The 12,384-nt window shown below is 31.5% G+C and overlaps 1 protein-coding gene across 1 annotated transcript in view; it reads right to left on the bottom strand.

The window, feature by feature from the left end:
• The window catches only part of LOC126882540 (NADH dehydrogenase [ubiquinone] iron-sulfur protein 3, mitochondrial-like), a 29,627-nt gene extending 28,449 nt beyond the window's left edge, over window positions 1-1,178 (bottom strand). The window contains exon 1 of the mRNA XM_050647508.1: window positions 971-1,178. Coding sequence (XP_050503465.1) covers window positions 971-1,178 — 208 coding nt within the window. The remainder of the gene's footprint in view (window positions 1-970) is intronic.
• Window positions 1,179-12,384: the final 11,206 nt, after the last annotated feature.

Genomic DNA, 12,384 nt, shown 5'->3' with positions numbered 1-12,384 from the left:
GATTAAATAAATTATTAGAAGAATTTTTTTTGCTTAGCAACAACACTTTTGTTTATTTTAGTAATATTTTGTATTTTGACAACGGCACCCGATTTGGGCGTCGAAACGTTAATAAAATTATTTTTTTCATTTTAATTGTGGCTTATTTCCCATATAAATAATTAATCATAAATAGATCATGACGTACCTAACTAAGCAAAATCTCCAGGAGCGGACAGCTCCATGGGGATCAAAGGGGTAGCGGACAGGGGTGAATATGCCACATTTTTGGGAGATGCTTATTTAAAATTCAAAATTCAAAAGGGCGGCCAGATAGATGGGGTCATTTTTCTTAAAAGTATACCAATTTAAAAAAAAATCCAAGCGTACCACATTATATTTAAATATTTTAAGCTATATTTAAATGTTCCTACCGAAACTAAATTTTGAAATTCCCGCGTAATCTTTCTCTTGGATTAGTTATCCGACACAAATCTTTTGGAGCGCTGAATTTCATATCAAAATAACGCCCTGCCATCCAGAGGCATATGATTTGTGAGCGAACGTTTGTATTCAAAAATAGACGAAATCATATACACGAATAATTCAACACATCCCCTATAATTTGTTCATATTACCGATCACGAGCAAAATCCGCTTACAGCTCTTGGACTATAAGGAAGTCCAACAGAAAGTACCCTGGTGGAATGACAGCCTTGCAATCAAAGGACAGAAGTCAGATGAAAGTTTAATTTCGCCAAGAGATTAGGTAATGTTAGTTAATGAAGTGATTGATATTAATATTGACATTACATAAGTTAAAAAGTTATGGAGAAATATTATTGGGAAAAAAGGAAGCCGATCCTCCATACGGATAAAGTTAAAGAGATTGATGGAGCCAAAATTAATTTCATATAGGTGCAATCGTTGTGTAATTAAAACGATCTTAATAAAGGAAAATTGGCAATTAAATGTTTAATGAGTCTATTACCTGTGGAAGTTATCTGAACTTTTTGCACATATTTTGGGATACACTCTGCCACATATTTTCCAAAAATTATTAACTGATCTCTTGCCGAAACCACTGATGACACCTTTTGTTTTTTGTCTAAACATAATGTTGAAGAATAATTTCTGATTGATTTGGTAAAAACTATTGCAAAAGCATTTGCTTGTGACAAGATTCTCTTGAATGACATTGTCATAATATATTTTTATTAGTCAATAGTTTTTTTTTGTTTTCTTTTCTATCAACTATACAGCGTGTGTCAGCCAAATGGAATAAATTCAATAGTTCAAATACTAATTGTTATTTTCAAAAATGCTTAAGCATGTCGATTAGTATCTATTTCAAATGGAAATTTTTTTCATACAATAATCATGTATACAGGGTGTCCCAATTTAGAGATATGACGTCATTGTTGATTTTCTTAAATGGCAACACTATCATTTTGATAGCTATTTTGATAGAGTGTGTAAAGTTATACATAACTGAAAAATATCAAATTTTTATTCCTTACCATTTACAAGATAATAAAAAATAACAAAGTTATGTCTGTAATTTGGAATAAATTCAATAGTTCAAATAATAATTGTTTTTTTGAAAAATGATTAGACCTGTCGATTAGTATTTCAAATGGAAATTTTTTTCATACAATAATCATGTATACAGGGTTTTCCAATTTAGAGAAATAACGTCATCGTTGATTTTCTTAAATGGCAACACTGTCATTTTGATAGCTATTTTGATAGGGTGTGTAAAGTTATACATAACTACAAAATATTAAATTTTTATTCCTTAACATTTACAAGATAATAAAAATAACATTAAATCTCTAAATTGGGACACCCTGTATACATTATTTTGTATATAAAAAATTTCGATTTGAAATACTAATCGACAGGTGTAAACATTTTTCAAAAAAAAACAATTATTATTTGAACTATTAAGTTTATTCCACATTACAGACATAACTTTATTTTTTATTATCTTGTAAATGTTAGAAAATAAAAATTTGATATTTTGCAGTTATGTATAACTTTACACGCTCTATCTAAATAGCCTAACAGTGTTGCCATTTAAGAAAATTAACGATGACGTCATATCTCTAAATAGGGACACCCTGTATACATTATTATTGTATGTAAAAAAATTAGATTTGAAATACTAATCGACAGGTCTCAGCATTTTTCAAAAAAACAATTAGTATTTGAACTATTGAATTTATTCCATTTGGCTGACACACGCTGTATAGTCCTGTCGCCAAGGGGGTACAACGGCCTTCTTTATTCAGATGGACTTACCCAAGTTTTTTTATGTAATTTGACCCGTAGAACACGAATTTTTTGGGTAACAGTTGATCCGGATGTCGATTAGATTGTTATAAACAAAGAACTTGAGGAATTACATAACAGCGATTTCTCGCAAATCAAAACATTTTTTTGTATTTTTTGGGTCATTATAAGCAAAAAATGTTCCCACAAGTTTTTTAGTAGGATGCATAGTTTTCGAAATAAACGCGGTTGAACTTTCAAAAAATCGAAAAATTGCAATTTTTGAACCCGAATAACTTGATTAAAAATTAAAATAGCAATTCTGCTTACCGCATTTGAAAGCTCAAGTCCAATTTTATCGGTTTTGATTATTTGCGTTGCTAAAAATTTATTTTTTATTGTTAAACAAAGCTATAAACACATAGTGTTTCCCGTGCCTAATACATGCGTTTTAATGCATTCTACGTAGAAATAGCCTCGCTTGCACTTGTACCTACTCTACATACTCGTTCGATTTTAAATGGGAGATCATTGAAAACATCACTCAAGCACTATGTGTTTATAGCTTTGTCTAACAATAAAAAAATAAATTTTTAACAATGCAAATAATCAAAACCGATATAATTTGACTTGAACTTTCAAATGCGGTAACCAGAATTGCTATTTTATTTTTTAATCAAAAGATATTCGGGTTCAAAAGTTGCAATTTTTCGATTTTTTGAAAGTTTAACCGCGTTTATCTTGAAAACTAGTGATGAGCAAGACTGGTCTTGGTCTTGCGGTCTTGGTCTTGGTCTTGCAGCAAGACCAAGACCAAGACCAAGACCGCCTTTTGGTTGCAAGACCAAGACCAAGACCAAGCTTGCAAGAACAAGACCAAGACCAAGACCGGGCCTTGCAAGACCACGCATGACCAAGACCAACCTGCAAGACTCTTGCACTTTTTTGAGAAAAATTGGTTTTTATTATTTAACTTTATTTTTTTAGTTCAATAATATATACTGACATTGTAGGAAACCTTAAACAATATCGAATTTTTAAAATACATAATATTTTGGTTATATTTTTAAGTCGTTTTGATTAAGTCAAACGGTTTGCATTTTCTCAACCTTCAAAATGTCCAGAAGGCAAGTTTTCAAACGGCGACAGTTCAAGGACAATTGAAATTACTTGTAAGACAAAAAAATGTAATTATAGATAGGGTAATCCATTTAAAAAAATGCAATTAAAAACGGTTTTTATGTACCAGTAGTTTTCGCTTTTTTGTCTAATAAAAATACTGACACTTATTTAAATTCTTTTCGCATAATCAAGGAAAAATATAGGTCGTTAAATTTAAAATTAATACAAAAAATATCATAATAGATTTTGAAAAGGGATTTACAATGCTGTGAAAGCATTGTGGCCTGAATAAAAAATAACTGGTTGTCGATTGTAATGTGTCAAGCTTGGTATCGCAAAATCCAAAGCTTAGGTTCAGTTTCTGAATATAAAGACAAAAATTCCGATACTGGGAAATTTGTAAAATTATTTTTTGGATTAATTTTTTACAATCAACGAAGGTTGGAAGTTGAATTATTTGTGAAAATCCCGGATGACTAGTGTTGCCAGGTCCGATTTGTTTTTAATCGGTACATAAGCAAAAATAAATCGGGATTTAGGGTTGTAAATCGGGACAAATAAACAACAATAGCTCAGTAAATGACCGTTTTAGAGTGTAATTCTCAGAGTCAACTCCGAATTGCATGAAAATCTGGTTTTAGGATCTACTTACTGTCTACTTCAAAGTTGAACTTGTACCGTTGGTTGCTTTTAGTTGGGGGTCGACAGTTACAGTTACCCCTTTTAGAGGGTAAAAAAACGCGCGTTTTAAGTCAGTCCCAAAATGTATCAACTGACTAACTCAAAAAAACTTTTGTTCTATGTAATTTTTAAACTATGCCAATATTTTTCTAGTAATTTTATCGAAAAAAATATTCTTAGCAAAAATGTAGCTTTTAAAAAAGCAGAAAAAATTGTATGTTCAGAAAGTCTATACAACCAGTAAAAAAAAAGTTGTAGCTCATCAAAAATACGTTCTTATTCGTCAAATTCAAAATCGAATTTTTCAACTTGAAATAACCAAAAAAAAGCAATTTTCGGGCAAAACCTATTAAAATTTTTTAAAGTGTTTAAAAAAATCTTTAATTTTGTTTTCTATAAAAGTCTATAGCATTAAAACTAAGCGAGTTACGCTCAAAATAAAGTTGGCCCCTTTTTTTGGTACAAAAAAAATCGGGAAAATCTTCCACTATTTAGCACCGTAAATAAAATTAATCGTTACCGCTTTACCATTTACTTTTTATGTGTATTGTTTATATATGATCTGTAAGGTTTACTGTCTGGGAGTGCTTAGTTTAAAAAAAAATAGTTTTATAGTAAAAAAATTTCCTAAAATATTGGAAATTTTTCAAAATAATGTAAAAATTATTGGGGACACTAAAAATCTCGAGAAGTAAAAGGTAGTTAGGTTTTGCTTTTAAAAATATTATAGATTCATTTTGTTTTTCTGTAAGACAAAAATTGGTTAAAATATGGCTGTTCATATTTTGCATACACTCGTGATTAGTGACTCGATCAGGACCTTTTATTCATGTAAAAAATACATAAGTAAAGTAAATTGTTTGTAAAGCGGTACCGATTAATTTCATTTGGAGTGCTAAGTAGGGGGAGATTTTCACGATTTTTTTACAAAAAGAAAGGAGTCAACTTGATTTTGAGCATAACTCACTTAGTTTTGATGCTAGAAGCTTTTTTAAACATAAAAATAAAGCTTTATTAAAAAAGTTTTAATTGTTTTTTCCCGAAAAGTGCTTCATTTCTTGGTTATTTCACGTTGAAATATTTGATTTGGAATTTGACGAATAAGAACATATTTTTCATGAGCTACAACTTTGCTTTTGCTGGGTCTATAGACTTTACGAGTTCACAATTTTTTTCATTTTTTTTATATTATGCTACATTTTTGCTAACAATATTTTTTTCGATGAAATACTTACTTTTTGAGTTATTTGTGAAAATCGCCGAAATTTTTTGTCGAAAAATAAATATTTTCAATCGTAAATAACTCGAAAAATATTAACTAATTTAAAATTCTATAGAACTAAAATTGCTTAGAATTAGTCAATTTATCCAGCTAAGGACTTATTTTAAACGCGCGGTTTTTCACCTCCAACTAGGGTTTACTGTCACCCCCCGAGCAAAAGCAACCAACGGCACAAGCAGTCCAAATTTTCATGCAATTCGGAGTTGATCCTGAAAATTACACGGTATCGCCGTATTTCCCGTTCATCTACTTGACTTATAATCTGTATTTAATCCTACATAATAATAATAATAATCAGAATTTTATTAAAATTACATTTTTCATTCGATTTTGCTGCTTTTAGGAGTGTCTTGTTTTTATAACATACCAGATATAAAATTCACTGCAAGTCCTCCTGAAATTGGTTTTCGTGGGTGAAAATCGGGACATTTAGTGTCCCGATCAGGTGCAAATCGGTACGCGTCACTAGACCCCAGAAAATCGGGACGTCCCGCGCAAATCGGGACACCTGGTAACGCTACGGATGACAAACGCGTAAAGAATTTTACTTATTTCATAGTTGAAAACTATTTGGAAGAATCTAGGTTTTCCCCAGAAAGGGCCAGTACTACAAATAGTATGGCACTTGAAATGCATGCGCATAAATTCAGTGTGTTTTAAATTCTAGTTTTTACTACCCACATTCGAATATTTTCAACTTTTTAAATGTCATAATGGGTATTCAATCCAAAAATATGTGAAAATAAAAAGTGCGAATAACTCGTGTTACGAGAGCAATGTAGTTTAAATAAAATTAAAGAACTGCAAGATAACAAATTACAGAATTACATTAGGTTTAGTTATTATGTTACAGTATTAGGTATATAAATAGGTATGGTAAATATGTACGTATTTACTAAAAAGTATGTTTTAGTTAGTTTATAAAAAAAGTTAATTATATTAAATAATGATTAAATAGAGTAAAAAATATTTGATTTTTGTGTTCTCTTAAAAAAATTTAATTTATGTTCTTAAATTTTACCCTCGTAGGATAAATACTACAGTGTTCGAGTGAAAGGAGCAGATAATTATGTGTTAACAACTATAAACCGTTTATCCCTTTTCGTAAAATCCGTAAATTGAAGGTCCCCGACCATTTGTGGCACCTTTAAGAAGCTCTTTTTCTTTAACATTTTATTACAATACAGGGGCAATAAACAATAATCCAGACTCAAGACGTGGTCTGAAGGCAGGCGGCAGGTATCGATATCATGCAAAACACAACGTGACACAACCGAAGGCCGGCAATTGCAACAAGGGTTGAAAATGCTGGTTTTTTCCTACTGATAAACATTACCATTATAAAAATATACTCTAATCTCTGTATATAGAGAGAAATAATTAGGTCATTAGGTGAATGTATAATGTTAAAATTGGTATCCGTTTGAAACTACATTCTACATTCTGTTAAAATTTTAAAGCAAAAAATATAGTTTCATTCTTCACATCTTTATTTATTTCAATGTACATTTTATTCGAAATTGTTTGGCTCAAATTATTACTACCAAAAAAGCAAGACCAGCAAGACTCTTGCAGCAAGACCAAGACCAAGAACAAGACCGGCTAGTGCAAGACCAAGACCAAGACCAAGACTGCCTTTTAGCTGCAAGACCAAGACCAAGACCAAGCTTGAAAGAACAAGACCAAGACCAAGACTAGCCTGGTCTTGGTCTTGTTCTTGTTTTGCTCATCACTATTGAAAACTATGCATCCTACGAAAAAACTTGTAAGAACATTTTTTGCTTATAATGACCCAAAGAATACAAAAAAATGTTTTGTTTTGCGAGAAATCGCTGTTATGTAATTCCTCAAGTTCTTTGTTTATAACAATCTTATCGACATCCGGATCAACTGTTACCCAAAAAATTCGTGTTCTACGGGTCAAAATACATAAAAAAAAACTTGGGTTAAGTCCATCTGAATAAAGGAGGCCGTTGTACCCCCCCTGGCGACAGGACTAATACCTACTTTTATTCATTATCAATATCGTCATCGTGTTACATAAATTATTTTAATAATAATTATATTGGACAGATATTCGGATCGTTAAAGAAATATTTAGTATCCCTTTTTGACATTGAAGAAACACGGTGGGACAAAATGGATGCAAAATGCCCAAGATGAGAGGCATTGAAGAAGTAAAAAGAAGGCATATGTCCAAGGATGCATGTTTAGGGTTAATTAGATAGATTTTGGTCTAATAACACCCACAAGGGTTATTAGACCAATGATAACCTATGGGTCCAGTGGCGGATCTAGAAATTTGCCTTGGGAGGGGAAATTTGCCTTAGGGGAAAACTTACAATGAAACACCAACTAAAAGACATAAAAAAAGATAAACCCAGGTTACATAAGAGAGGTAAATAATAGATTATACGCTTCTCTTAATTTTCCTAACTGGCGTGTAACTGGGTTGAATTTGTCTGTATGTGGTTTAAGTTTCATGTCTCCATGAAAACAACCCCATCTAGGGGATGAAAATTTTTTCAATCACTATGGAAGTCAATAGATTGACTAATTCTGAGTAAATTTTGTTCTATAAAATTTTTTGCAAAGTTGATTCATTCTAAGTTCTTAGAGATTGAAACTATGCATTTTTCATTAAAAAACTCACGCGTTATAACCGTTTTTCATGAATAACTTTAAAAAATTTAATTTTATAGAAAAAATTATTAAAAACAAAATTGTAGCTAATAAAAAAAATATATACACGTCGGAAAGACTTATGTAAACCCAATAACGACTGAGTTATTGCTCTTTAAAGGATGGTTATTTTCAAAAAACCTCGAAATGGAGAGCCTTCAATCTCAACTAACTCGAATGTGGACATGTGGTGCAATTTTTTGAGAAAACTTAGGATACAATTTTTAAAGCTCATTAAAAATCTTTCAAATGAGTTGTGATAAAAAGTTTTTTGCATAAGAACTGACTGACTTATGACTAAAATAAAGTCGCGCCCAGCTTTTTTTCTTTAAATGTAACAATAATTATTAAACCCTCGTCATTACAATCCTAATAGAAATGAATAGCTTCCCGCTTGAAATTATCTTTATTTAGGCACAATTGATTCGATCCGTGTGATTTGACCGGTTTGGAATGCTTAGTTTACAAAAAATAGTTGATTAAATGGAAAATGACATTTTTATAATTAAAGAAAGTGCATTTTTCTTAAATAGATCTAAAAATATTCATAATATGACAAAATGTTTCAAATATTAATTGTAGGATTTTTTTACTGAAAATTTTGATTTTTTTGTTTTTGTATCATGAATACTTTAAGGTTTATTTAAGAAAAATGCACTTTATTTACATTATAAAAATGTCATTTTCGATTTTTTTCGAAATATCAAATATTTTTCCTAAACTTGTAATGGTGCGAAGGTCACTAGTATTTTCGAATCACTGACACTTTCGCTATACCCTTTATTTTAAATTCGTTAAAACCAAGTTTGTGTTTCAGAGAATTGTCGGTTCTCACAAATCTATGGTATTACGTAATTCGTTCTCGATTCTCATGATATTTATATCTCTTTTATCTGAGGGGTCTCGATGTGTGTTGTACCGGCCAAAGTGATCTTTAGCTATAAATCTTTCACTAATGGTTTTTGGCGACTGTGAAACTGGAAAATGTTTATCTTATGGATATAAGTGGTTATCTTATGGAAGACAGCTAAATCAGGCTTTTCATGGGAAAAGTGGGTGGTGGTATCTGCTGGAATCGGTTTTGTTTATCCTCTTGGTGATTGGATGAGCTGTTTTTGGTTTACGCCAGAAGGTTTAACCCAGAGCGTATTTTGCATTCTCCTATTGGTTAATATTTTGATTAAGTGAGTGCCTTAAGTCTGTAATTGGTTGTTAAGGATTATTGATGGAGAGATCGAATGATTGTGGAAGGGGCGTTTGGTTTCTGAGGATTGAGTTTGAGAGATCGAAAAATTCAGTTACGTTGGAGCCGTCAAGAAGTTACGTTTGAGCCGTCAAGCAGTTACGTTTGAGCCGTCAAGCAGTTACGTTTGAGCTGTAGAGAAGTCTAGTTTGAGCCGTTGAAGATTAAGTTAAATTTGAGTTTCTTCGGCCGGCTGGCTAATGTTTGTAGCTTAGCTCAGCCCGGCATACAACGTGTACTCCGGCATTTTCGCTACTGTTAGGCGGATGTCGATATTATCATACCACTATTGGTATAATTTTTCTTACATGCAGTCAGAATTTATCCAGGAATTTTTCAGAAGATAGTTAGAAGTTTTTTGTGTTAGCAGTTTCTAACATCATAGTTAAAGCATGGAGTTGCTTTTATATTTTTCTTTAATCCCGTTTAATATACTAAAGGACTAATGAGTTCTTAAATATTTTTGTTCGAGTAGGGCCAATTTGTTTTAAGAAATAAATGCTGAATTTTTCTATAAACTATGGCAACAACCATTCATTGATGTACTTTTAATGTATCTATTTCTTTGTAAAGTGACATTTAGTGAAGTGAACTGTGCCTTGGACTTAAAACCAACCAAGAGAAGATACAGGACTAGTACAAAGTATTTTTTTTGTAAACTTTTCATTTTCTTTTCACAGATCTTTTTAATTTTATTTTATTTTGTTTCAATAAAAGAGTTTGGTTCATTGCAAAATATTATTTATTATTGTCTTTTCCCTTTCTCTTGTTTCGTAAGTACAACAAAGATTTAGCTGAGTAAAGACATAGATAAGGTAAGTCACGCTATAAGTATTTTATATATTTTGTATTGACTAGGTTTTTGTTTAATTTTTGATTTAGCTATCTTTTCTTTTACGTTTCTATTTTTGTATATTTATGGTTCCCACAACGAAACCAGTCAAAAACGTCAAATAACTGTCAAAGTGTGGACACGAATTTATATTCTCCGCAGTTTAATAGTTTGATTTTAACGATACAAACGAGCAGTTCTCGGTGTATTGTGTGTTATTGTGTTAATTAGTGTTCCTTTTGTTAATTTTCTTTATTGTTTATAATAGGTAGGTTAGGTAAGTGATTAAAAAAATATATAATGGATGAGACCTCGGGTGGCACTTCGCCACCCGAAAATAAGGACGCAGAGGAGGATAGGTATGTAAATAATTTTATAGATTTAAATAATAGATATAGAACTGAGGATAAAGGTCCATATTTTGTATATATTGAGAGTACTGATAAGCATTTGGGAAGAATTTTCCCAATCCGGATTGGTCACGTTTTGTTGACTGACAATTATATAAAATCCGATGTTCTTGATATCAAATCGATTGGTCTTAATCGCGTTAAAGTTATTTTTAAGTCTTATGAAAAAGCTAATTATCTAGTTAATAATAAAATTATGTCTAATAATAACTTAGTAGCGTATATACCCAAATTTTTTACACACAAGAAGGGTGTGTTGAGGAATATTGACACATACTTTTCTGAGGAATATTTAAAAAATGCCATAATATCTAATAAAGAGGTGGTTCAAGTTCAACGCATGAAACGAAAGGTAACAGATAAAGACGGTAATATTTCATATGTAAACAGACAAATGGTTATTGTTCAATTTGTAGGAAATGAACTTCCTCAAAATATAACAATTAATTTATGCAATTTCTCTGTAGAACCATATATATTCCCCGTTGTTCAATGTTTTAATTGCCTGCGATATGGGCATTCTGCCAAGCAATGTAAAACCAAATCTTCTCACTGTCGAAACTGTTCTAGCCTAAATCATACGTCAGACTCTTCTTGCGAAAAATTCTGCATTTATTGCCAAAATAATGAACACTGCTCTACATCCAGAGATTGTCCAGTATATAAGAAACAAAAAAATATCAAACAACTCATGGCCAGGGAAAATATTACATTTAAAGAAGCTGAAAGATTGCATGATAATCCATCTTATGCCAAGATTTCTACAAATAATAGATTTTCAGTTCTTAATAATTCCACTAATTTTCCCTCTCTGCCACTCCCCAGTACGTCCCAAACTCCAAATTCTAGCTTTTTGCTACGTAAACCCATTGTTCGAAATACTTCACCCAAAAGACAAGTGCAAAAACGTAAGCCATCTGCTCCGGAGTCTCCACCTATTTCTCCGTCTCTGCCTACTTCTTCCCATTTTCAATCAAAAAAAACCAAATCTTCACATAATCCCATCATACCAAATCCTCACAGAGATGACTTTATCCAATATAAGGAAAAACTAACAAGTCAGATAATAACCGTAGTTAAACAAGTAGTTAATTCAGATTCATCCGAAACAAATTACAATTTAGAAGAAAATATTAGAAAAATGATCTCCTCTATATTAAGTCCTTCAAATCTAATTCCAGAAATCGATATTGAATCTTGTTCTGATGATTCAATCCACTAATAAGATAAGTACACCCAATAGTAAAAACATTAAAGTTATCCAATGGAATATTCGTTCTTTCTCTAAAAACCATCCAAGTTTATTAAATTTTTTACACAATAATCCTGTAGATATTATAGCTTTATCAGAAACCTTCAAAAAACCAAACCATTCTTTTAAACTAAAAGGGTATAAGATTATCCGACAGGATCGTGCAAATGGCTTTGGCGGTGTTGCCATTGCAGTTCGCCAAGACATTAAATTTATAAATTTTCCTATTACTTTTGCATATAAAAAAGATTTAGAACTTTGCGCAGTTAAATTTCCGTCCTTAAATATCATACTAGTATCGGTGTATAAACCACCTAAATTAAATGTTTCTAAATCAGATTGGTCAAATATCTTTCGGCAATTTAATTCTCCTGTTATCTTCTGTGGCGATTTTAACAGCCATCATACACTTTGGGGATCTCATATTAATAAAGCTTGTGGTAATCAATTAGTAGAAGCCTTAGATGACAATAACTATGTTGTTCTCAATAATGGTAAACCAACTAGAATTTCTCGTCCAGAAGAGCTACCTTCGGCGGTAGACATTACATTTTGCTCTGCTAGTTTGGCTAGTGATTGTTGTGTATGGGATGTCGTACCAGATGCGTTAGGTTCAGATCATTGCTT

This window comes from Diabrotica virgifera, chromosome 3, assembly GCF_917563875.1.
Source record: "Diabrotica virgifera virgifera chromosome 3, PGI_DIABVI_V3a".
Classification (NCBI taxonomy): Eukaryota; Metazoa; Arthropoda; class Insecta; order Coleoptera; family Chrysomelidae; genus Diabrotica; species Diabrotica virgifera.
The sequence above is the reverse complement of the archived record's forward strand: the minus strand, read 5'-3'. Positions and strand labels throughout refer to the sequence as shown.